General features: G+C 42.1%; 1 protein-coding gene across 1 annotated transcript; it reads right to left on the minus strand.

Moving 5' to 3' along the window:
• Positions 1-10,431: 10,431 nt before the first annotated feature.
• NRPB5 (Eukaryotic rpb5 RNA polymerase subunit family protein) lies at positions 10,432-26,100 on the minus strand. Its single transcript, XM_087389441.1, has 4 exons — positions 25,772-26,100; positions 18,843-19,022; positions 11,416-11,529; positions 10,432-11,091 (listed from the first exon to the last, which is right to left on the minus strand). Exons 1-4 carry the CDS (start codon positions 25,979-25,981, stop codon positions 10,966-10,968), a joined length of 630 nt encoding a protein of 209 aa, XP_087245567.1. The 5' UTR covers positions 25,982-26,100; the 3' UTR covers positions 10,432-10,965.
• Between the last annotated feature and the right edge of the window lie 1,616 nt (positions 26,101-27,716).

A 27,716-nucleotide genomic window follows, 5' to 3' on the forward strand; every position in this document is an offset into this window, starting at 1 on the left:
CTTGGAGTGATGAAGCATGGGCACCATGGATGTTGTGATTGTAATAGGAGAGTTGGAGGGTAACAACTAATAGAAATAATATTCGAGCAAGCTACAAGATGGGCTAGTGGGCTATGGTACAAAGATCCCACACTACCTTCGCAAGCTTGCTCTATTGATCCAAATCAAGGGACTTTAGGGCCAAAATATGGCTTTACTGCCAAACTCAAGATTTGAAATCCTAGTGTATATAGCCTAGGAGGCCACAATGCATGCACCCTAAGCAAGCTCCAATAATTGCATTTAAGGGATAGGTGTCAACCATTGGAGAGTTGTGAGAAGGATTTATGGAACCGAAGCTATTGATGATGGTTCTAATAAGCTAGTAGTATTAAGGACCTACACTAAAAGCCTTGAAGTTCCACAAAACAGCTCCTAGGATCTTTGTAATTCGATTCAAAGCTACCTATATTGAAGAGGACTCCTCGATTGTAGACTTGTAGAAGGAAGTAGAACAATTGAGGCCATGAAGGACATGGACTAGATCATTTAGAGTTTAGTGGAGTGATACCATATTATGTAGGGAGTCATGACCATTTCAAATGAATTAGAGGCTCTCTCAATTCTACTTGAACAACCACACAAACAAGCAGGTGCTTGAGTCACACTGGCAAATGAGTTCAGCATTGTGACAAACTAGAAATCATATGTAATGTGAGATAGTGATCAAAGAGATAGTAATGTCTTTAAATTTTTTGTTGAAGTCTGATGATAGCATATTTTATATAATGTCAAAATCCCTTACACAACTTGTAACCTAGTGATGGGAACTCTTGTCCATTTGCTATTGCAAAGTTATCAAAACTTCTTTCATCTTTTTCATAGACAACATTATCATGAAAAGATGTTAAATTTCCATAAGCTAAAGAATTGGCATAACTCAAGAAAACTTTCACATGATCTAAAGAGAAATGGAAAAATTGGATGAAAACTCTTCATGAGTGTTTTTCAAATCATATTGAAATAGTAGTGGATTGCCATAATCTATAGAATCCTTCATGTCTTCTTTTCACATTCTAATGCTAGACTTCATGAGGGGAGATTTGACTAAAAAGGGGCCTTTTGGATTAGGAATGTAAGAAACTCCTTAATCTAGAAATCTTAGAAGTAGTCGATAGGAATGAATTTGAAGAAACCCACATTGGAATCTCATTGGTGAAGAGACCTTCATTGGTCCCCTCTAAGCGTTCATGACTTATTCTCACATATCTAAAGCTAGTTAAGGGAAATACAGACCCAAAAAGTACCACTTGGATTAGGAATGTAAGAAACTCCTTAATCTAGAGAGATTCGGTATCCATGTACTAATACTCCACACGTGTGTTTTTAGTCCACGTTTGCCCTCCAATGCCAGTGGGATACGTCTATATCATGGCAAAGTGGTTGTATTCTGGTCCATGCCATCAATGGTGATGCACATGGACTTATCGACATGTGAAATAGCTTCCTCTCTCCAAGCCCCATTTTCCTCTCATTGGTGAATGAAATGTCCCATTTGAACAAATATGGAGAGAGGAGAGGAGAAGAGTGCAGATGAGGAGCGAGGGCACAACTAGAATGCACACCACAAATGACTAATTGTACACTAGTATTAGTTGAAAATAATGAAGATATACAAACCCCTTTAGGGTTAGTGTTAGGATTTCCAACCCTTGTGCCTTTTAGCACTCTTTTGGGTTAGTGCTATGTACCTATGATCACATGATGTTGAGATGAATCCTCAACACTTTCCCTTAATATCAACATCATGAAGTAGTCCTTCGCTCAAGATGATGATTATGGGGAATTGAAGAAGACCTTAACATTACATTCCATCACACCGCTTTAATGGGAATGTCTTTGTGTCAAACCAAGAACTTGTCGATGCTTCTTGAAACTCGCTTTTTCAAGTGGTTTGGTAAACATATGTGCAACATTATCTTTGATGTTACAATGTTGCAATGTGATGTCACCAAGTAACACTTTCTCTGATAAAGTACTCTCTGACATCAATGTGCTTTGGCTTGGAGTGATATACTAGATTCTTGGCTAATGCTTGAGCCGATTGGTTATCAAAGTATACTGTTATTAGCTTTGACTCATCAAAGTAGTCTATTTCTGACAATAGTCTTATGATCCATATAGCCTCACATGCACCTATTGTGAGTGCCCTATATTCTACTTTTGTTAAAGACAAAGAAAAAGTTGGTTGCTTGTCTAACAACCATGATATAGCACCTTGACCAAGGAAAAATGTATATTATTGTGTGGATCTCTTGGCCTCATGATCTCCTACATAGTCATTGTCACAATATCCATGCAACCTTTGATGACTTCCTCTGTACTCTATTCCGAATTGTATTGTACCTCTAAAGTATCTCAAGACTCTCTTGGTTGAATTCCAATGAGACAGTTTTAGATTTGCCATAAATTGTGCAAGTGAACATATTGCATAATAAAAATTGGCCTCGTGATAGTCAGATATATAAGAGATCCAATGAGCTTCCATACTTGTCATTGACTGTAGGCTTTTATGGATCTTTGTAAGCTTCAAACTCTGTTCCATGGGAGTTGCTCTGCTATCTTTCAATGATGGTGTTAGGACGTAGCTATCTAAGACCTGACGTTATAAAGGCCACTTTATAATGGTGTTAGAATCTAGCTATGCCCTATAATAACTCGGGAGGAGTTGGCCTTGTGCACTCCCTCGATTCTTTAGCTATCTAGATGTAGTAAGTCACTTTTTAGTGCTTGTACTTTGTCTCATAGACTTGAGATGTCTTCTGCAAACATTAATAGATCTCTCTCTCTCTCTCTCTCTCTCTCTCTCTCTCTCTCTCCACACACACACACACACACACACACAATATCTCAACCAAGGTAATAAAGTGACCATGTGAAATGTGGTATCATGGTAATAGCTATGCAAACAAGGGCACTATTTCAAGGGGAATTGATGCTCGTCATTCCTATCCACTCTCTACAATTGAAAAGAGTAGCATGAGCCCACTCCGATGGGTCATGGACCTTAAATAGATATAGATAGGAAATGGATTTTTATCACCCTGTGGTCTTTTCACCCTTTGAACTATGGCCTCGTACATTATCATTCCTTTCCTATATGCTAAACTGATATGAACTATTTTCTCAAACACTTCATCTTCATGGAAGACGATGCAAGTGTAGTCTTTGACCTCTCTTGATATCCATCCCTGATGACCTTAAAGCTCATCATTGTCTTTTATCTCTCTTGCTTTTCCCTTGGCAAAACTCAAATACTCTCTCCCCCTCTCTACTTCATCTCCTCTTCCTCGCTTTCTTAGCCCCCCCCCTTTTCCTTGAGTTAATCCCCCTTGCACCTATCCTTTGCCACCTCTCCACACCTCTCCTTTCACAAATCCTTCCTTGATTCTCTCTTAGGTCACCTCACTAACCCCTCCTTTTCTTCTCTCTTAGACCAATTGACCTTTGCTCACCACGCCTCCTCATGGCTACTCTCTCAATTGCCCCTAACCTTCACTCCACCTTCTTCTCTCTTCTTATAGGGCTTCTTACTCCCCCTCACCTCCCTTTCCTTTTTTAAACTCCCTCATGTGCGTGTGTGCATGCGTGCATGCACGTGTGTGTATGTGTGTTAGGGGGGAGATTTAAAATGACCCCACATCATGTAGGGCTAAATGTGCTTTGACCTTATGTTGTGGATGGACATCTTCCTATATTGAACAAAAATACATTCTTGTCTCCTTCTTGAATCCCCCCTTCTCACGTTAAACAAATGTATGATTCATGTTAGTTGAACACATTGAATAGTATCAAGCTGAGCTAAATCGACATTTTGGCAAGCATTGCTCAAAAATAGCCTCATGGCAAGATCAAAATACTTATTGCAAATTTATGTAAGAAAACTATAAAAACCAATTCTTACTTCGTTGATATTTTCAGTGCATCCATATATAATTATATGGATGTACTTTCATAGTCATGTGGTAACAAAAATGCAATCCGAATTATGATTATAGAGGAATGGACTACATGAAATCATCAAATTATACATTCAACCTACCATCACATGAAAGTGTGAGAAACAAAGCAAGGGGAAAATTCAAACTTGATCTCAATTCCAACACAATGGGGCACATAGTGGGGTTGAGAACAACAATAGAGAAATATCAAACAACATGCTTGAGCTACATTCTCATGATTGAGATGACCTTCCAAGTCATTAAAATCAAATGACTATGGAAGAGTGATCATATCATATGGAACAACCATAGCCCCTTGAGGCATATCAATTGCCCTTGTGTGAAGTGCATGCCTTATTTTGAACAATACCTCACTGCAATTATGAAACATGCAGTAGCCTTCTACATAAGTAGATCCTTACTATCCCTAGGAGAATATGGCTTGAGAGCCTTAAAGAAATGGGCACCTCCAAAAATATTATTGAATCTTTCAAGATCAATGGCTTTTATTAATACATGACAAAGCATCCTTAAAAATTATTTCTTTAAGAGAAACACAAAAAGTAAGACTTCTACAAAAATTTCAAGGACAATCATCTAAAAGACTTGATTGAACAAGAGGAAAATAAAAATTAAAACTCGTACAAAACTTTCAAGGATGATCATCTAAAAGTCTTGATTGAAGAGAATCCTTCGATGTGATCATTGCGGACCTTGCCTCTCACTCCATCAGATGCCTCTACTAACAACAGAAATCATGCTAGCAAAATGCAATGAGGAAGGTAAAGGAGTTATGGGAAGATTGCACGGATAGAGGAAAAGTTAAATTGTGTAAATAGAGGCAAAACTCAATTGCATTAAAGTGGTCCATTGTTGCATGAAAGGCGAGAACATGCTACCGTAGAACTATGGGTGGGAGAGATTGCAATGATGGAGTACCACGTGGCTTTGCACTCTAAGTGCCACATGCACGTAAGAAATAAGTAGATATGGAATAGAAGATCATTAAAAGGTACCAACTCTCAAGGGAATGAGATGAAAGGATGCCCATCATGCTGCATTTTGTGGTCCACCTTGGTGATTTTTCTACATGCAAGCCCTAGCTATCCATGACTATTATATCTAGAGCAACTCACTAAGATAGCCCATGGATATTGCTACATGTGGTTGCATAGTCAATCCACACATGGAAAAGTAGATCCATCCAAAACAACTTCAATTGACTTGCCAAATGGTCTCAGTGCTTTTATGGAGGTAAGGCCTTATCTTGCAAAGTAATGGTACCTAAAGCGGTTTTGGGCATTGGTCCATGTGAGGTGGTGGTTGCCCATGTTCAATTCCCTCATGAAATTTGTGCTCCTTGTTAGTGTAGTCCATGGGTGGTTGCCCCTCATAGATGGCCGTGTGTGTGTGTGTCGAGGGGGGGGGGACAGATATATAGAAAAGGCTCGATCTCATGCAAGAACAAAAGTACTTGAACCTTATCTTATGGATGAACATCTTCCTAAAGTGAACAAAAATGCATTCCTTTCTTCTTCTTAAATCCCCTCTTCTCATGCCAAATTCCTATTAGTAGTCAAACATTGAATAATATCCAATTGAGCTAAATCAACATTTTTGCAAGCATTGCTTGAAAATAGCCTTGTGGCCAAATTAAAACACTTCGCTATAGAGCCATGTAAGAAAAATTATTATTTTTAAAATTAAAAAATTCTTACTTCATTATATTTTCAGCGTAGATCCATACATAATTATATGGATGTGATTTCATATTCATGTGGCAACAAAAATGCAATGGTGAGTTATAATTATAGAGGAAGGGATTGCATGAAATCATCAAATTACATATTCAACCTACCATCACATGACACTACAGGCAATGGGCAACAGGCAACAAAGCAAGGGGAGATTTCAAACCTAGTATCAATCCTAGCACAATGGGGCAAACATTGGGGTGGAGCAGAGCAATAGAGAAATATCAAACAATCTGACCTACTACATGCTTGGAGCCACATTCTCATGATTGAGATGACCTTCTATGTCATTAAAATCAAATGACACTGGAAAAGTGACCAAATCATATGGCACAACCACAACCCCTTGAACGAAATAGTCTGCCCTTATGTGAAGTGCTTGCCTTTCTTGATCAATACATCACTGCAAATATAGAATAGGTAGTTCACCTTCTACATGAGTAGATCCTTACCATCCCTAGGAGAAGATGGCCTGAAGCCTTAAAGCAACGAGCACCTCCCGAAATAGTATTGAATCTTCAAGACCATAGAAGCAATTAATACATGAAGAAGCATCCTAAAAAATGCTTTCTTCAAGAGAACATAGAAATTAGACTTCTACAAAACTTCAAGGACGATCATACATTCATTCAACAAAGTGACAATGAAAAAGAATAGAAGATGATAAAAACCTCCAAAATTGTTTGCCCTACATACCTTATTACAAAATAAAAAGTGTTGGCCTGTATAGGTTAGCTAAAAAACATCCAAAATTCTACAAATGCATGTGTATGTGGACTTGGGAGAAATTTTGTAGAGCTGACATGGCCAAGAGTCTTCTATGAACAAAGAGAATCATTGAGCTATGGTTGACAAAATTTTCTTGAAAATGGAGGTTTCATTAGCTCGTCGAAGTATGCAGGTTTGTATTTGTTCAAAAAGGCCATCCAATTCATCTTCACACTTAGAGATCCTCCATTCACAAGATCATTGTATTTTGTCTCTCTCTAGAATGCAAAAAGTAGTCATCGTCTTTACCTAGGCTGTTGCTCAAAATTGCATGATCATATATCGGATAGCATCAGCCAATGCCAATGTCTGGTTCCATTCATACAACACACTAACCACGTTTTGGTTCTCTCTTAAATGCTCTTGCTCTTGATATTGTGCTCATACCCTTGTTGCTTGTAGACATTCCCCTTCTCTCTTTTGTGCTCTTGCACTCACCCTCTTCTTGCGACATTCTTCTTGCCTCTACTTGCATTTGTGTGCTTGTTGATCCACTCCCTGGCTCTCACTCTCATGCCATTATGCCCAGCGTGACACTCCCTAGACATGTTGTGATAAGAGTAAAACACAAAATATTCATGGCTGTGTGGCTGTGTGAGCAGTAAGAGCTTCATCAATAAATGCGATGGTGAGATCCCTTTTCACCTAGCCTTAATCTTGACAATCTCAAGCAAATATTTCAGTCTCTTTGATTGCACAATACAACTCGTTTTGGAGAATCTAGGCTCGTCAATTATCAATGAGACAACCTTCATAAACCACTCTATATCTACTTTTTCAAAAAAGTGAAAGGGCCCTTGGAGCAACGTTTTGGTCCGTTGTTTCCCCTGCAGCACAAACTGTGGTGGTTTCCTGCAATCAATATATATATATATATATGTATGTATGTATGTATGTATGTATGTATGTATATGTGCGTGTGTGTGTGCGTGTGTACACACACACACACACAAACTCAAGCATCGAATTCGATCGACCATGCCCAACCTCTGAATTCCTACCTCTGCACATAGCAAAGCAAGCATTGAGTCCCCTCGAACCATTGGGATGCCATAATTGTAGTGCCTCGATGGCTAGAACTACTGATTGGTACAACATAACGTTACTCATGATGCTTTGGCGAGCAATGCAAGAGCTAGAGATTGCATCCAATTCCTTAGAAGGATCAGAGGCAAATAGAGGGCACTACTTGCAAAGCTAATGATGTAAAGCGCAATCCATTGCTTCTATGTAACCAGCATGATGGTTGTGCATGTGCAATTGAAGGACGAACTACAAACATTCGAAGCAATAGAGAACGTTAACATTACACTAATAAGATATGCAAAAGAAGTGGCACATGAACACGAGACAAAAATGGATGGCAGCAAGTCATTTGGACGTGCATCAAAATGATATGAAGCTGGCTAGACATTTGGCACTACTCGAGCTTTTCTTTGACAGGCATGGAGAAGAGTCATTTGTGGCTAGGTGCCATTGATCGTACTGGACGCGGATGATGGGTTCAACACATTTTGTGTTGGTGGTGAGTCAGTTTGCACATTGGCGACCGAACTAGTCTACGACACTTTTGGACAATTTCCGAGGACCAATGTGCCTCTTAGGATACGATTTCTCCGACAATCCTGCAATTTTTACCGATGCAAACTCTACAAAGAAGGGCCCAAGGGCTTTCTACAACCCAAGACTGCGAGGGACATGGGGTTTCGAACATGCTCCACTGGTAGAGTCAAGGGTAGTAGACTATTTGGGCAAGAACTAGAACATTGACCCAATCCCAATCTTGGTAAAACAAGAGCGAGTGAGGTGGGATCTTTGGTTGTGGGAGGGCCAGACTCTTCAGTGGGATCCAAGGAGTGGTTCTCACCAATTCAGATAGGGCACTCGCATAGATCATCATATACAGTTGGAGTGGGCAGTCTGATCCCCCTTCAGAGAGCGTCACTAGTTGGAGCAGCAGGTGTTATTTCTCAGTTTTGGTCATGTTAGGGGTCCATCTTTTGGATGGTCACATGTGGAGGCCTGCCCATTGACCCATGGTTGGAGCAAATGAGGGTAGATGGTAGATGCCTTCGCTGAGTGGATAGAGACATGTAGACGATTATGTAACATCTCTAGGACTGCCCTGCAACACAAAGGATTTCCATGGGAGCCCTCCGAATTGTGGCCAGCACGCAAAGGATGTAGAGGGACTTCACCTAAAGATGGCTACATGGCTAAGGGAGGGAGGCCATGCCTTCTCCATAAACCTAGCCGCTCCAACCTACAAGATTCAAGGCCAATGTATAATCAAGATATAGACACACTCGGCGACTCCTCCCTCCCGCATATGGGAGAGTGTCCAGCATCACGGTTTGGAACATCAGGGTTGCCTACTGTTGTTTTGTGACGGGAGGTCATCATGTTCCCCAACAGCAACCACTCTAGTCTCCATCTAACAAGATATTATTTACTCCCCAAGCGCCATTTGGGAGTGTGGGACTCGAGGTTCTAGAGCTACTATCGAAAGGTAGGAATGTTTTTGCAAGGCTTGGTATGTAGGTTATCTTAGACATCACCGCCAAAGGTGTTTGTTGGTTGAATAGGCCTCCACCTTGCTTTGAGCCCCTATTCCAGAATTTCCCTAGGCATTGAGCTGGGCTCTCCAAAAACAAAGCTAGTTTCTTTTTGTCAAACTAAATGTTTTCCTTTTCTTTTCACCATGATCAACGCCTTATGGCTTGCTGATTTATATGGTTGATTCTCAATTTTAACATTAGGTTCTTTTGTCTTGGGAAAAAAAGAATAATACATTTTTGCAAGGCTTGGTATGTAGCTTATCTCGGTCACACTGCCAAAAGTATTCACTGGTTGAATAGGTCTCCACCCTACTTTGAGGCCCGAAGAAGTGCCGGTAGGTACAACTAAAGTCCTGGGTTCCAGGCTGCCATAATCATTGCCTTATGTCCTTCAAGTCACACGGCCTTTCCAAGCCGCTCTATCTTTCGATCGAGATTGGACTATACGTTTTTCTCCCTAGACATTGAGCTGGGCTCTCCGAAAACAAAGCTAGTTTCTTTTCGTCAAACTAGATGTTTTGTTTTTCTTTTCACCATGATCAACGCCTTATTGCTTGCTGATTTATATGGTTGATTCTCAATTTTAATATTAGGTTCTTTTCTCTGGGGAAAAAAAGAATACCTTCACGCAGCTTCATCATGTCAAATACCATCAAGAGTAGCTTCATCATCTCTATAGAAGCAAATTCATGAATCAATACCTCGTCGCTTTAGGTGTGAGGAAAAAGTTAGTATTCACTCAGTCTACATACCCATGATTCATTCAGTCTATACACACAGTGAACTAGTACAATTAGTACTAGAGTTAGAGGCAATAAGAGGGCTTATGTCTTAAGAGGACAAAGGAACCCAGTTTAGCAAGTGGCCATTGGGCGCGATGGTGGCAAGGTCTCGAGATCTCTCACAGGGAGTATTGAGGTGGTAGCTTCTACAAATAGGAAACTGAAAGCCTCACTTCCCAAGGAAACGCGCAATTGTAACAAGATCGGCAAGGCTGTTTATGAAAAAGACGTAGAAGTGGAAAGCGAGATTGCATACAGCACATAAGGAAAGAAAGAACAAGTACAGCAGTAATAAGAGATGGAACAACCCTTAGTAGTGCACTATTTTAAACATGGTGTCAAAGTGCACCATTGCCCATGCACTCGCCCACATGGCTTGCCCACTCCTCTCAAGAGAGGTATAATTGTTCTCTCTTGGGGGGGCCCAATTGTGGTGCTAGTATTAAGGATCTTTTATGAAACAAGATAACGGAATATTCACCATCGGTATAAAAGCAGTCTGCCACACCTCAGATGCATTTGGCCCACAGAAAACACAACTTAAACCCTCAACATGCACCTTAATAACACAGAGAGGAATCAGTCACATAAATTGCTGTTATCATATGCAGATAACAAACCATCCACAATCCTATCTCACTGTCCATTCAACTTGTCCTCTGTTATGTCAGATGCATTTGGCCAACAGAAAACAAAAACTTAAACCCTCAACAAGCACCTTAATAACACAGAGAGGAATCAGTCACATAAACTGCCATTACCATATGCAGATAACAAACCATCCACAATCCTATCTCACTGTCCATTCAACTTGTCCTCTGTTATGACCAAATCTTACATACGTAACCCCTCCAAATATGGATCAAGCATCTGATAGGAGCAGTGTATCTCCTCTGTACAATCTATTCTTTCTTTCCCAAAACTGTCCCTGAACACATGGTTTCTCCCAAACCTTTATCATTCTGTTCATTTGAGGCAAAGGAGACATTGAAAAGTTTCTGTAGAAACCTCGACAAAAGTCTGCACACATTCCTATGGAGGTTAATCTGTTGCTGTATTAGCAGAGAGCTTTCATCACATCATCGTAATTGCTCAAGATGATTAACAGGCTACAACTCTGGCCTTAAACAACAAAACGGTAGGTCACATAACGTCCTGCAGTTTCACTCGGACGGATTATTTTTACGACTTGCCCTCGCTTTAGTCCATAATACCGAGCCACAGGGTCATTTTCTTGCATCCGAGGAAGCTGCAGACAATTGCAATATGCTTACGTGAGTTATGAACAAGGTGGCCAAGCAGTTGTTAAATTGCTTTTTGATAACCTTGGATTGTGTTGTAGACTATAACACCATGCTAAATTACATGATATTTACACCCATTGTCAAAGCTAAGAAATTGAGCATGCCCCTCACGCCGCCAAATAGCTTGATGCTAGCTTAAACCCAGTACGCAAAATATGCACATTATTTTTAGTCGTTGCACCACCACACCATGTATAGTGACAAGAACCCAATCAACAACCAAATTTGCATCTTTATGACCAGTCAGAAAACCAAAGTACATCACAAACCTGAGTCTCCTTGACAGTGTAACGCTCTAGTAAGATCCTTTTTTCCTCTGGTGTGAGTACTAGATGTTCTGGAACTAATACATGTTCCTTGATATTCACAAGCAGCTCTGATTCCTGCACAGATCAATCGATATGATAGAGAATTACAATACTATACAATTCGATACGATACCATGCTCTTGATAGGTATATTTAATCAGTGGAATCTTAAAAACGGTAATAATTAGGGAAGTCCTTATATTTTGTAAACTTGCATCAGATAACCCTACAAGTAAATACACACTTCTATGGAACACTAAAAAATCAGACATCCAATTCTCCATAGAGAAGAAAAACAGCCTCATAGGCAGTGACAAAGGTGGCATTACTTAAAGAGGCCTAGGACAATGAATATACCAGCCTAATCAAAAAAATCATCAAATGGAAAGACACATACCTTGTAACCACTAATTAGCCATCATTTCTGTTAATTTAGTCACTAATGACATGGACTAGTCACTACATACAACAAGGCACTGTATGTTTCCCAACACCATGGCACTTCTCCGTTATTGTATAGCTCGATCAACTTCTATGATCTAGTTGCAATCGCTATAAATAATCACTACATTAGTGATGAGACCATGGCATCACAAAGCTCTATTGACATCAAAGCTGTAACATCCCTTTTATTTTCTGCTTGATTCTTCTCCAAGCATAATATTTCATTCCATTATTGAGAACAAGATCACCTTCCACCCAGATCATAATATTTGTTTTCTTGAGAACCAGATCACCCTCACCAGTCTCTGCCCGATGACATGACCCATCATTCAGACTCTATCTTCAGACATTACCTTTGGTGTCTTTCCAATAAATTTAGCCAATACCTTTGGTGCACTTAGTGGAGAGACTTGGTGTGTTGAGAGAAAGATTGAATCAATGAGACAAGACTTGAAAGCATAGTGGATACGGCGTCCAGAATGAGATAAGCCCAGTGTTATCTAATTAGGACCAAGCTTTTGACACGGCACTTTGGTCAAACCCCTTGCACTTGCTCGGAATAAATCTAAGTCTCCAGCTTAAGTTTTCGAAGTCCTGGCTATCTAGTGAATCCGAAGTTGGACTTCATCTTAGTACCTAATCAAGTGTAAGGACAGAGGGTCATCTATAGAATTTTGGAGGCTTGGTCACAACTCACTCTGTCTCTAACAAACACCCGTAGCAAGAGTGGAGGAAATCTCAAAAAAAATGCTGCTCAGAAGACTCAAGAAGAGTGCTCCAGTTCAAAAACAAGCAGCCCCTTTCAGTCCAAGAAAGCAATAATGGTGTCACAAGAGAAAAACTAGACAATACACAGCAGAAAAGGCCCTATGATCTGTTCAAAGCCTTCCGATGGCACATGCTAAATGACTTCCAAGAGATAGATGAGGTGATATAAGACACTACAGCCAACGAGCATCTTCAACAGACGTCAAAGTTGCAGGAAGAATATCCAACAAGAAGACCATGCTTTGATAAAGTAGAAGAAATGTGAAGTGAGACATGAGAGGATCGGACAATTCAGCCCACGAAAGATTAAGCTAGTGAAAAGCATGTAGATATTCAGGGGATCACAAGCCCAAGGTGTCGTTAGAAATCACTGACCCCACATGTGAGCCCCCGATTTGAGGGGACAAAGAGGCAGCAGATTATAGGGGGGAAGGATAGGCATCACTGCAGCATAGGGGGGCTGCACATAGGGCCTCTGAAGTATCTGTATGAAACAAATAACACGTCTCGGATCCTTACTCTCCAGCATCAGTTGTACAATTTGGATATGAGTGAGGGAGACAACGTTCATGACCATTTGACGAAAGTCAAGGTGGTGAGGGACCAGCTTGCTGCAGTTGGTCAGAAGGTAGACTCAAATCATCTGGCATTGCTGATACTTCACAAGCTGCCTAGGAGTTTCAAGAGCCGCAAGAAGAAGGTAGATCTCAAGTGGAAGGAGTCCAAAGCCAAGGAGGAGCCAAAGACTGAATCGGTCAACGTCACTACCAGCGCACTCTTTATCATTATTGAGCACTGCTCAGCCTACGAGATTAGAGAGGCAAGGAAGGCGGGTAGGTGGACAATGGAGCCTCGAAGCACATGTCCAACAAGAAAGGTTGGTTCAAGACCATGGAAGGTACGCATCCCGACTCCAAGGTAACTGTGGGGATAACCAGACATGCCCTGTGAAGGGTGTCGGTAGTATCCCATTCATCACGACAGTAGGAGACAAGGAGCTGATTTCTAGTGTACTCTATGTATCGACCTTGTGCAAGAATCTTTTGTTTGTCAGCCAGATGGACAACAAAACATGCCGGTCCTATTCGACGATGGCAAAGTCACTCTCACATCCAAGGAAAATGGTGGCTCATGGTGTCGAGGAGCATGGGCTATATCAGCTCAACACTTTGTTGGTGCACGGGGACCATGCCAGAGCCAAAATTACGGCATGAGTGGTTCGGTCACGTCAATTATGGCACTCTAGCCAAGATGCAAAAGTCCTGGATGAACTTCCCATGATTGCACGCAATGATCATGTTTGCACGGCTTGCTTGGAGGAAGCAACACATGGACAAGTTCCCACAGGAGACCTCATCACAGGCCAAGAAGCCGCTCAAGTTGGTTCACTCCGACATCTGCGGCCCGATATCAACAAATTCATTCGCAGGTTTGCAATATTCTCTTTTATTTGTGGATGATTTCAGCCAGATGACCTAGACATATTGCCTGGCTAAGAAGTCTTAGGCTTATGAGAAATTCAAGGAATGGAAGGCCCAAGTAGAAAAGGAGACCGAGGAAGTAGCAAAAGGCGTCCACACGAACACAGGGGGGGAGTTCACTTCCACCGAGTTCAATGGGTTTTGCAAGAAGCACAGGATCAAGCGGCAACTTACTACAGCTCACACATTTCACTAAAAAGGAGTTGCTAAGCGTAAGCACAGGACTGTCACAAAGACAGGTTTGACCATGTTGCGAAAGCTTATTGGAGTGAAGCCATGAACACTGCCATTCACATCCTCAACAGAACCAAGACCAAGGCAATTGACGATATGACTCCATATGAAGCTTACTATGGTAAGAAACCTACACTATCTCATTTGCGGATTTTCGGTTCTAATGCATTTGTTCATGTGCATAAGGATGAGCGGACGAAGCTTGATTCCCATAGCAAAAGATGTATCTTTGTGGGATACAATGAAGAATCCAAGGCTTATCGCCTTTACGACTCGAAGAGTCAGAGTCCCAAACTAAAGAAGAGGTTCAGAAACTTCCAACATCATCCCCACCCAAGGTAACCATCAAGGAGTGGAGAAGACTGAAGAACCGAAGGAGCAAGACGTCCCAATACTGGCTCTAAAGGCATACCTAGTGAAGGCACCTCCATCAAAGAAGCTACCTCAATGGTATTTGAAGACTTTAGCAGACTCACGGGTCACGAACATTCCTGAGAGCAGTTCCGGAGCACGGCGGTCTCAACGCAATGTGAAGACTCCCTCCGTGAACTATGCTATGGTGGCTCAGCTTGAGGAGGCCAGATCCTTCTAGGACGCAAGGATATCCCACAGTGGCAAGATGCTATGTAGGCAAAAATGGGCGTCATTCTGAAGAACAACACCTGGGATTTGGTGGTACCAAATGGGTGTATAAGCTAAAGTTCGAGTCTAATGAGAGCTTGGACAAATACAAAGCACGATTGGTAGTGAAAGGTTATGCACAATCAAAGGGACTTGATTTTGATGAGACCTTCGTCCCCACACCTAGGATGGTGACGATTCGCACTATTATTGCCTTGGCTGCTCATCATGGTTGGCCTATCTTTCAGATGGACATGAAGTCTGCATTCTTGAATGGAACCCTAGAGAAGGAGGTATATGTGGATCAGCCACCAGGCTTTCAAGTTCTAGGGTCCACATCCAAGCTAGAGAAGGCGTTGTACGGGCTGAAACAAAGCCCAGAGGGCATGGTACCAGTGGATAGTTTTCTCTCTCTCTCTCTCCCCCCCCCCCAAATAAAAAGAACCCCAAAGAAAAGGGATCTGGCATAGTGGATCATATAGGAGCAATATATACCTAGATGAATCCAGGAACATTCCCAAACTCATCCTCTAAAAACACAACATAGTGCAACTTTAATCTCACAATAGTCACTCATAAGATTGAAAACCATAAACTCCATCACGCATAGTAGGGACTAGCTACTATGACATCCCCACTGACGTCATCAACGCCCAATAGTGGGGATAGACCATAGTATTAAAATATGCTCTCACACATACAAATCCACACACCCACACATATAGCCTATCAAGAGCAGGTGCTCAAACATTACAGAGGGGGGAGAGGGAGAGAGAACGAAAGAAAGATTGTTAAATTCTTTGAAACAGAAGAGTCTATGAGACTAAAGAAAACCAAATACAATAAAAGCTAAGGATGGAGCCACTAAAGCGGGCGTTGACTCCAAGGCTGATGTCTAAGACGAGAAGAGCAAGTAGGGACGTACACCAAATCTCTTTGCGAGAGGGGACACAACCTAGCAAATGAGAGCCATGGGCCATGGGGATCCTTGCACGGGAACCAGTCAATCAACTATCCACCAAGGTGTTGGAAACTTTGTATGTTGTCTGGGAGACCAACTCTGCTGGCCGGCTAAAAACAAGAGACATGATCTCAACCCACAGTGGATTTAGTAAAGGCTACCGCTGTCGAGGTTGGACGTTAGTGATAGGACACTACTGATGCTCAATTTGGGTAGCCTCCCTAGACCCCTTCTCTCATCCTCTATGCTCTCTGAGAAGTAGCTCATCGTCTAGCAAGCACCACCATCTCTCTCTTAGTCTGTCTCCCCAAGTCACGAAGTAAGGAGGAGATATCTACAGTCCTCATGTGAGTCAATACGACGATGACTCTGTCTTGTCGAGTGCTCTGGATCTTGATTGCATCCCCTACCTTGCAACTAGGGTCTCTTGAGTGGAAGAAATATGTGAGTGATCATCCTTTGACCAAACGGTCCTCTTTGTCTCACCGCTACACTCGAAGAAGTTGATCTCTCTGTCGCTAGGCCTCAAGTAGGAAGGCCACCGATCACAATGGGTGAGAAAAACTATGAGTGGTCATCTAAATGCACAAGAGGCCTCGTATCTATTCACACACATGGTAGATTCCTCTTGGTGACAAATTGGTAGGAGAGGCCCAAGTAGAGCTCTATGACATCGAGGCTACTCTTCTCATGCTCAATGGACATAGAAAGACGATAGCATCACACGCCGCTTCTTTCATACTATGAGGCCCAAATAAATGGAGACATGGCTCCAATGTCTATGAAATGAGGAGGAATAGATGCATACGAAACCTCAAGAGATTCTAGATATGAATACCTTTACCTAGAGCCAGTTGTTTTCGGTAAAGGCCCTGTCACCACACATGGGGGTAATTTGAGAGGAGAATCGGTCAAAAGTTCCTACGATGTTTGCTCAAAAGATCGTGAGCCAATTAGAGTCAATATTTAATGATGCAAATATGCTTGAGACTTGTAGCCGTACGCAGACAAAAATGCCATGGAGATAATGGACTCTCTGTTGGAATGGTCACCTCCCTGTTCCACTGCTCCAACCTGCTTGTGAATGGCTGCTCCAGAAGGTATAATGATCACAACACCTTGCTGCCCTAGAAGACAGCCAAGGTCCCAGCCCTTAGGGAACTCAGTCTGCAGCACTCCTTCAACTTTCCTTTACCTCCAAGATGAGGCCAAAGGGAATGCCTTCAGGCTGCTCCTGTCTGCTCCACTTTCTGCTGGATGTTGGATGAATAATGGGGCATGAAGCCCCTCCTTTTATAGGCCTAGGGGCCTGTCAAAAACCCGACCAGTCTGTCCCAATCTGGGCCGACTGGACAGACCAGGTTGGCTGGCCCAACCGACCTGGTTGGCTCAGCCCAACCAGCCCTTTAAGGGCTCACAAAACTAGGGCCCTTTGGCCCACACTTCTAGGGCTTTTCGCCCTCCAATCAAGGCAGGGGCCCAGCCTATATAAGGCATGCCACTGTCCACTGGCAGCCCCATTTGCTGCTCTACCAGGCCCCATGCAGCCCCGTACACCTGTGCTCCTGACCTGCCATGTCAGCGCCTGTTTGTCCTGCTGGTTCTGCCCTCTGCCAGGCTCTTCTCCAACGCCGTACAATTCCATACACTGCTGATGTCAGCGCCATGCAGATCCATCTTAGCTCCGGGTACCTTCCATGTTCTTTGACATGAGGTGCTGGCAGGGGCTGCCCACCTAGGCTGATTCACAGGCAGTAAGATGGAGAAGAACACAGTGGACGGAAAGTCTACAAAAGCTCGAGGTGGAGCACGCGGACTCGAGTCTAGAGATAGCCAGCAGATTGGAGAAGGACCTTGTGGTTAGATCAGAGGACCACGCCATTCGTGGGACTCTGGATCTATCTCTTTTATATTGTGTCCATAGTTTTGGACGGAAATATATAAGTTTTGGTGTCTTCTATATCTAGCTGGTTCATTGTCTATTGATGAGTCTGCACATCTATTGAATGCACATAAGTAAAGAAGTTTGTGATTCCACACCCACACCACGCTGTGTGAGCTCCTGGGCATTACTATAAGTCTTCCGCTGTGCGTACCCTCTGTTGGGTAATTTTCTAACACTCTCCCCCACTTCCTCTAGGAAATTATGGGATCTCGTCTCCCCTTCCCTTGCCATGCATTGTAGAATATTTTTATACCAGCATGATACCTTGCCACCTCTCTTGGAGCTGGATGTGCCTCAACTTCAAGGGGCTATAGGGCTGATATCTAGCAATTGCAACCAATAACCCTCTCGGACATAGCCTACAAAATCTATCTATGGTCTTCACTCTGCATCTATGGCCTCTCCTAGATATCGGACAACATCTATACTTCCTTAAGGGCCATCAATTCATCCTGACATGAAACCTCTTGCAATTCTCCTCTTGAATTGTAAGAAGGCTTGCGACTTAGAACATGGGCTTCCTTGGAGGGAATTATGAGTATATTCAACTTCTCAGCGTTTTCTGGCAGCTTGAGTCGGCTTCTCATTGGAGGACACACTAGCTCAGCCTTCTCTCTTCCCTTTTCAGTTTAACCATCCTCTCTCTCTCTCTCTCTCTCTCCAGTATGTAAGGTTTCGAATGGGGATAGACATCCGAGGGAAGCAACATGTGACACCAGCCCTAGAGAGTCTTCATAAGCTGTTGTATGGAAACTCAGACAAGCTCTTATTTGTAGGCAGAGATATAGTGGTCAACCAGGCCTAGTACATTGCATAGTGCTGGTATTTATAAATCAATCCATTTAGAACAACAAATCAGCAAGTTCATCTCGTCTTTATCACAACAAATCATGTCGCGTAAGAGGAAACATAATAACCCCATGAAAACTCCTACCTGGAAAACCTCCAACTGATATTTATTGGCCATTTCACTGACGCACTGTTTAGCAAATGGGGTAAGATGTTGCTGCACCACTAGGATAGCTCGGTGAACATTTTCTGCCTTCATCCGCTCTGCATATGTCTTGATAGTCTTTACTCCGACTTTTGCCTCTTCTGGGAAAAAGACAAAAATCTAAACAAAGACAATATGATTAATTTTCCTTAGCAAATCACCAAATCTCAAAACATACAAATAGACATACATGAAAAAGAGCACAGGCGTTTTTTAATGTTTGCAAGACACAAAGTGTGAGAATAAGGAAAACGTCACAATAAAAAAAGTCAACAAAAGGCAGCACATCGAATTTTCCTCACAGTATATCCTCAGTCCAAAAAACATGCAAAATCATCATGTCAAAGTGCAATCCATAAGCTTACAATGATTCCCCACAAGTATATAGACCATTAGCTCCATAAACACTAGCTAATATGGCATCCTCAACAGCTTTATCAATGCCCAACAATGGATGCACATGATTGTATAAATATAAGCTCTCACAAATTCACATGTATACAAGGTATAAATATCCATGCATGTGCATACATTGATGCAATGCTGCTGGAAAAAATGGCACAATGAGGCTGCACAATAATGATATTTTATGTCCTCCAAAACCTGTCATCCAAATGTCCTATAATCCAACCCCAAAAAAGCTGAAATACATAAAAAGCACTCTCCAAAAAAAGGTCAATGAAGATTGAAGATGGCATCCTACTCTATATGGCCATGGCGTACACCGTACACTCAACACCTTGAAATAAACCTATATGTTCTACTGCAAGAACTAACTTAAGCTACAAGTTTCTGGCTCATAACTCATTAATCGAGATCAATCCTCGCCTCTCTGCTACTGTAGAAGCCTTGCAAATTCCACATGAAATAATTTTGCATACTCAAGTCTTGCATAATGCGAGCTACTCATGAAAGTCTTGCATAGAGCTAGAGAGAGATTGTTTTTGTTGGGTCCTGCATTAAGGAGAATTCAGAAAATATCGTTGCAAAATGTTTTTATAAGAGCTGCCCAATATAGATAATCTGCATGTACCTCAGCCACATGCCCAAAATAAAGCACAACATAGTGCAGTTTCAATCTCATGATGTCAGTGGAGATGTCATATAAATATAAGCTCTCACAAATTCACATGTATACAAGGTATAAATATCCATGCATGTGCATACATTGATGCAATGCTGCTGGAAAAAATGGCACAATGAGGCTGCACAATAATGATATTTTATGTCCTCCAAAACCTGTCATCCAAATGTCCTATAATCATCCAACCCCAAAAAAGCTGAAATACATAAAAAGCACTCTCCAAAAAAAGGTCAATGAAGATTGAAGATGGCATCCTACTCTATATGGCCATGGCGTACACCGTACACTCAACACCTTGAAATAAACCTATATGTTCTACTGCAAGAACTAACTTAAGCTACAAGTTTCTGGCTCATAACTCATTAATCGAGATCAATCCTCGCCTCTCTGCTACTGTAGAAGCCTTGCAAATTCCACATGAAATAATTTTGCATACTCAAGTCTTGCATAATGCGAGCTACTCATGAAAGTCTTGCATAGAGCTAGAGAGAGATTGTTTTTGTTGGGTCCTGCATTAAGGAGAATTCAGAAAATATCGTTGCAAAATGTTTTTATAAGAGCTGCCCAATATAGATAATCTGCATGTACCTCAGCCACATGCCCAAAATAAAGCACAACATAGTGCAGTTTCAATCTCATGATAGTCACTCATAAGGTTGAAAACCATCAACTCCATCACACATAGCTGGGACTAGCTACTATGACATCTCCACTGACATCATCAGCGCCCAACAGTGGGTGTAGACCATAGTATAAACATATGCTCTCACACATACAACTCCACACACCCACACATAGTCAAAGTCTTCGTATTGAGTTTCTGTCGGCACTACAGAGGTGGGCAGACTCAGCCATGCCGAAGCCTAACACTAAAGGGTAGAAGCACCGCTATAGATGATATGCATGTACTTTATTTTCATGTGCTTCCAAAGGGTAGAAGCACCATGCACACACCACGCACGATCCAAAGCTTCTTCTCAAGACCTTTAGGGGCAAAATTGTCAAGTACAAGGTTTGGCAAGAGGAAATCAACTCCTCACCATTAGTTCTAGACACAAAGCCAATCAAGTGAGCTTGTTTCACCTGTTTCTATTGCCAAAAGATTGGTGAAACCTCAAATCGAGCAGAATCTACAGAACTGAGGCTTAACAAAAACGAAATTGCAAATGGAGCAAGCTTCACCTGATCGACACCTTCAAGAGAACATACGTCTGTTCCAAGGTTGAATAGCTCATCTTCTACCTCGGTGGTTTGGCAAATTTCTAAAGTTTGCGATGAGTTGCTCTACCTAGATATCTCTCTTTGAAAGTGTTACGTAAATGATTGGACTAGCTAGGGTATAGGCTTATCAAAGCCTAAGCAGAACTAACATAGAATCTAGGATTAGATCTAAGGTTAGAACGTGGTCTAACCCAAGGTTAGGATTAATGTAGGGTTGAGACCGAGCTAGCAAAGGTAAGGTCTAGATCTTGTGGATAGAGCTAGCTGGCTAAAAGGCAAGGCATGGTTGAGCTATACTTGGCAAAGGGTGGCCACAAAGTAAAGATACTTTTGTAAGACTAGGAGCTCATTATCAAGGATCTGAGGAGTGGTGCTCCTCCCATGTAGTATGGGACCCATGTCTGGACTTCGAGGTTGTTTGGCTATCTACAGTGGTCGAGACCTCTAGCTTGGGGTAAGCTTGACGTATTGAGCCTAAGGCTAGGAGGTGAGCTGCCAGCTCCAAACCTTATGGGTTATTACCGCTGCGTCCCACAATTTGTTGTGGACTCAAGTCGAAGTTGCATCCTACTAGAGTCTAATATTACTAGACCTGGTTGGGGGATGTTTCATTTGGTATTAGAGCCAACTTCAAGCTTTGTCCAAGGACGTTGCATGCCTTATCAAGATTTTTTCGACGGTCCTCTAATAGCTTCTGCCAAAAGGATGTGCGTTCTTTACTAGAACAACACTGTCATAGCACTTATAATTGCTAGCCCTATATTATTTGGCATCAATAGTTCTTGCTGAAGGACTATGTGTTCTGGTCTATTCAAGCTAGTGTACAAAACTTCCACTCCACTCTGATACCACATGTAGGAACAAGAATGGAGATGGATTATGAACGCAAGAGAACAAGAAGTTAACACAAGTGAACTCCAACTGGAATGTTCAACCAAATGAAGTACAAGTACTTGGTATATCTAGTCCAAGTACTAACACACAAATAAGACTAAGTCCTAGTCTCTCCTACACCACCATATCATTTTATACCCATGGTCAGGTTTTCATCCTTCCATCTCCTACCATCAGCCTCCCTAGTCTATCCATACCAGCCATAACAGATTCCACCTTCCATGGAGGCTTGGGAGCAGCTTGTCATGGAGGTTCACCGCCTCTGTGCACAAGAGGTGGAGTGGTCACTCCGTTCGGCGGAGGTAGTCAATGTGGCTGTCCACATTCTCAACATGACAACGAGTAAAGAAGTCAAAGGAAAGACACCTCTAGAGGCTTACTAAAGTCAAAAGCTTGTCATCAAGCATTTAAGAGTTTTTAGTTCCACTACTTGGGTACATGTTCACAAAGATACGAGGACCAAGCTAGATCCAAGGAGCAGAAAGTGTATATACCTAGATGAATCCAGGAACATTCCCAAACTCATCCTCTAAAAACACAACATAGTTCAGTTTCAATCTCATGATAGTCACTCACAAGGTTGAAAACCATAAACTCCATCACGCATAGCAGGGACTAGCTACTATGACATCCCCACTGACGTCATCAGCGCCCAACAATGGGTGTAGACCATAGTATAAAAATATGCTCTCACACATACAAATTCACACACCCACATACTTGAGCATCAAAGTCTTCGTACTAAGTTTTTGTCGGCACTCCGGAGATGAAGGGCAGACTCACCCATGATGAAGACTAGCACTAAAGGAGCAGAAAGTGTCTCCATTGGCTACAGTGAAGACTCGGAAGCATATTGCCCATATGCAAGGAGACAAAGAAAGTAGTGGTCAATATGGAAATCCTTTTTTAAGAGATTGAGCCCAAACTAGACGATAAAGTTGCTCTAGCTCCAGCACTACCCCGAGTAGCACGAAGTCTCCCACAAAAGGCAATTGCACTAGTCTCGGCACCAAGTTCATACAACTCACAGTCAAATACTCAACTAGTGTCGATGAAGAAGACTCCTGCAAAAGAGAGAAGAGTATTGCATGGTACATGAAGACCCTGGAGGACTAAGGGGTAACCAATATCTCTAAGAGTAGTTCGGAAGTGGAGACGAGATTTAGGCAGCTAGCTCTAGAAGACCCCCACTGTGAACTACGCATTGATGGCTCAGATCAAGCTTATCTAGGAGCTAAGGATCTTTGATGAAGCAAAGGACGTCCCCACGTAGGAGTCAACTATGGAGAACTGACAACTTGGACCTGGTGTCCAAATCAGCCAAATGGTAGGTGATTGGGACCAAATGGATTTACAAGGCAAAGTACAAGTCAGATGGCACTCTCGACAAGTACAAAAGCCAAGCTGGTGGCCAAAGGCTATGCACAGGCAGAGAGTCTTGACTACAATGAGACCTTTGCCCCGGCTGCCCGTCATAGCTTGGCTGCCCATTTCCAATGGACCATCTTTTTTATAATTGTGAAGTTTGAATTTCTGAATGGAGATTTGAAGGAGGAAGTCTATGGAGCAGCCACTATGCTTCCAAACCAGGAGAAAGGTTGTATGCAGACTGAAGAAGGCTCTCTACAGGCATGGTATCAATGCATTGAAGCGACTTCTTCACCAGGATTGACCTATTTCGGAGTCCAACCTGTACCTACATTTAGAGGGGGGCAAGAGGATGATTGTGATTCTGTGTGTTGACGATCTGATCTAGCCAGTGATGATTGTGATTCTGTGTGTTGACGATCTGATCTAGCCAGTGATCATAAAGAAGGTAAAAGATCTTTTGAAGGGGAAGTTTGATATGATTGACTTGGACTTCCCCTATTTTCTTGGCATTGAAATATGGCAGGAGCAGGAAAAGATATTCATCTCCCAGGAGAAGTATTTCCTGGAGATACCAAAGTGGTTCTAGATGGATGATTGCAGCACTTCTATGGAAGTCTTGGCCAGGCTGAGCAAAGAAGATACAACTCAACTGGTAGATACAACAAGGTATGTATTCTACCTCATCAATACTTCACTTGACGTTGCTTTCTCAATCAGACTGCAATGCACATTGCACAGCCAAGGTAGACTCAGTGGAAGGAATGCTTGCTGGTACTACGGTACCTGAAAGGTACCATAGGCTACCAGATCACGTAGCAGAAAGGAATTGACTTCTACGGATATTGTGTTTCAGATTGGACCGGAGATGGGGACACTTGATGTTCTAATTCTGGTTATGTTTCTTGCTGGGGTCAGGAGCCATTTCCTGGCTCAGCAAGAAGCTAGCTTCTGTCATCCACGGAGGTGGGTATAGAGTGGTTGGCATGGCATCATGAGAATCCTATGAGCCGGCTCGGATGGATCCTGGAGGATGTGGAGGTCTTCCAAGAGGAAGCTGTGGAGATCTACTGACAACCAGAGTCGCATCATCATAACGAAGAACCCCGAGTTCCATGCTTAGACAAAACACATCGAGGTCCACCACGTCACGAGGGAGCTGGTAATGGACAAGCAGCTCGAGCTGGTCTACTGGCTGACAAAAGAAAATATTGCCGACCTTTCACCAAAGCTCTTTCTCGTGATCAAATGGAGTATCTCATTCGACGCAAGGGTGTATGCCCACATTGAGTCAGTGAGAGCCTGTGAAGCCCCATATGAGGATGAGGCCCCCCATATGAGGATGACAAGGGGTTAGCAGATCTAGGGGTTGGTGTGGGTAGGTAGAGGGAATCATATCTGCAGCAGACCTCTTTCTGAGGATGTCTGCAGTAGATTAGGGTGGAACACAGCATCCCTATTTATAGTTTTAAAGGTGCAGGTTCATGCGCACCTAACAGGCCAGTTATTTGGTTACCCAGGCATAGGAGACAGGCTGGCAGATCTAGGTTGGGTCAATCCTGACCAGCTCGGGTCATGTCATTGCAGATCGTCACAGACACACGTCGACTTATCTGGTCAGTCTGTACTAGGGCTCAGTTGGCTTGAAACCTAGACGCTCCGGCCCATAAGCTAGGTCACTGAAGCTCTCTTGTGAGGCACGCAGGGCCCTAACTCAGCTACAAGTTTGCCCTTCATCGTCAGTTACTGGCAGCACCTCTAGTTGCTGTTTTGCCCAACATACGCTAGCCCTTTTGCCCACAGTACACTGAGGTTATTTTGGCATTCCATCTGCTGTTCTATCTTCTGCATATTTCAGATTGTGGGGTCATTCATTGTGCACTGTTTATGTGAAGATTGGAGAGATTTCGTTATTCCTTTCTGCTGCGTTATGTTTGAAACAAGCCCCAAAGAACATCTACTTCATGAAGATCAGTCTCACTTCACCATGCATGTGATGCACAAAGCGGAAGCAATCTTTCACTGGGAAAAGTTCGTGCAAGAGACAAAGATAGAGATCTCTTTTCCATTTCACAGATAAAAGAAGCAAGCCTCCCTTGTATTAGTTCTTCCGAAAGACAAGCCATCGTCGTTTGCGCCAATTTGGCTCATATCATTCCAACTTCGTTCGCTTTATGCCAGATAGACAGCTACCTATAATTGCAATGGAATTTCCCGCATTTTCACATGTTAACAGGTTACCCCGCTCAGATAACACGTTCAATCGGCGCCTACGAAAACAGACAAGGGAAGCTCCGCCTACTTGCTCGGATGGGTTATTCCGCTTTGACTTGACGATGACAAGGTCTTCACGCTTGGGTTCTTCACCAAATTTGAGGCGGAACTCGTCCTTGTTCATGGAGGTCTCAAAGTCAGCAACGAGGTAATCGCGGTCTCGCAACATTTGCATGACAGTTCTACGGATACGGTAGAGACGATTGCTCTGCTCGTCGAGCTGCTGATGGGTAGCCATGGCTGAAAGAGCACAGGCTCCGATGCTTGACAAAGCACTGCCTCTACGCTAGTGAGAAACGTTTGACAGTTTTTGGCCTGCCCAAAAGATTAAGTACAACTCACAACAAGCTCAATTTCATTCAAGGCGCCTAATGAAATGTAGATCATAGTTTGCATGAATTAATTGAAAACTATAGTCTTTGCAATGTTTTCATGTAGGGATTGATGAAATTTAATCACTTGCTATTGGATGTGTTATTTGGTCCTTTTTAGCTTGCCAGCTCTAGCTACTAGAAAGTTGCTAATTTGAGTCCCTTTGAAAGCGGAACAACTCAACCATGGGCAGTGCTCTCCTTGTTATTTGATTGTGATATAAGTTTAAAGGGAGGATTATTAGAAATCACCAATAGAAGCGTATACTGCAGAGTGCTCGAACCAATAAACATAATTTGTTCCTGTTTGTACGTTTGATTTTTTATTTTTTGTCCAAATATGGTCTAAGCACGATTCGTATATCGTTGTTGGCATGTCAATCATTTGTTTGAAGTTATTTCTTTGCATGAGTGATTGTAGTGGACATAAAGTTTTTTTGGATGTTTTGTAGTCTATTTCGAAGTCTCCTACTATGTATATTTGTGTTTCGTTTGTTAGTTTTGAAACTAGTTTTTCTATTGTGTCAGTAAGGTATTTTGTTTTTTATCTTAGAGATTTGTAAACATTTATTATAGTTCTTTTTCTAGTGATTGTTTTATGGATTGTAAGAAGTGCTTCTGTGTTGTTGTTGTTGATGTGTTCTTTGTGTTCTAAAGAAGTTGCATTGTTGTAGAATGTTGCAATTTTATGTCCCTTGTCCTCACAAATAACTTTGAATCCAGGGATTTCTAGGTTTTGTGGATTGTTATGGTGAGTCTCTTGCAAGCAAAGGAACGTTGCTGATAGAAGACTTTGACAGTTTAAGATGTCTTCTTTGTATGTGTCAAATGATCTTGTGTTAAGTGATTGAATGGTTGCGAAATTACATTCATGTTAGGAGAGGTCTATTTGTTTTGGTATCCATCTTGCTTGTGTTTGAAGTCGTGTAATCTCGTGTAGTATATTATGATCGATTTTTACGTGCTTTTCCTTGACTTTATTAAGTAAGTATAAGTTCATAGGGTCCATAATTTGAGAAAGTGTTGTACAAAGTAGTCCATGAGATTTAATGTTCGATGGATAAAATGCAAGCTTGTCCATGGATAGTCCTTGTGCACGGTGTATTGTTCTTGCTTATACGATTGGACTGGAAATTGTGTTCTTGTTATTGTGTTTAGGCTAGTACGTACTACTTGAAACTCTCTTGTTACTTGTAGAATTGGAGTCCATTGTTGATTTAGTGATTCATTGTGAAGGTACTTTGTTTGCGCTCTTGCTTTTCTCCCTATTTTTGTCTCTATGAACTCAATCCATAACACTTCTTTGTTTTTTTTTTTTCATACACTCTAAAGATCCCAACAGCGCCGTTTACCAACCCATCTTCAACATCAAGGTTTCCATAGCATATTTCGACTAGCATTCGTTCCTTAAGGTTCACCTATGTGAGCAATCCAACTGTTAACTTTGGATTAGTCAGTATTTTTATTGTTTTACTACAGGTTTTGTGACGCACACCTTTTGTTGCAAGTGTATAAGGTGTAGTGCTTAACATGTCGTACACTTCATGGTTATGTCTGTCCTTGTATGCGTTTGTGTAGTGGAGTAGTTTCTTTTTTTAGAGG

This window comes from Dipteris shenzhenensis, chromosome 18, assembly GCF_047967505.1.
Source record: "Dipteris shenzhenensis isolate YYH24624 ecotype China chromosome 18, Dip_SZ_1.0, whole genome shotgun sequence".
Classification (NCBI taxonomy): Eukaryota; Viridiplantae; Streptophyta; class Polypodiopsida; order Gleicheniales; family Dipteridaceae; genus Dipteris; species Dipteris shenzhenensis.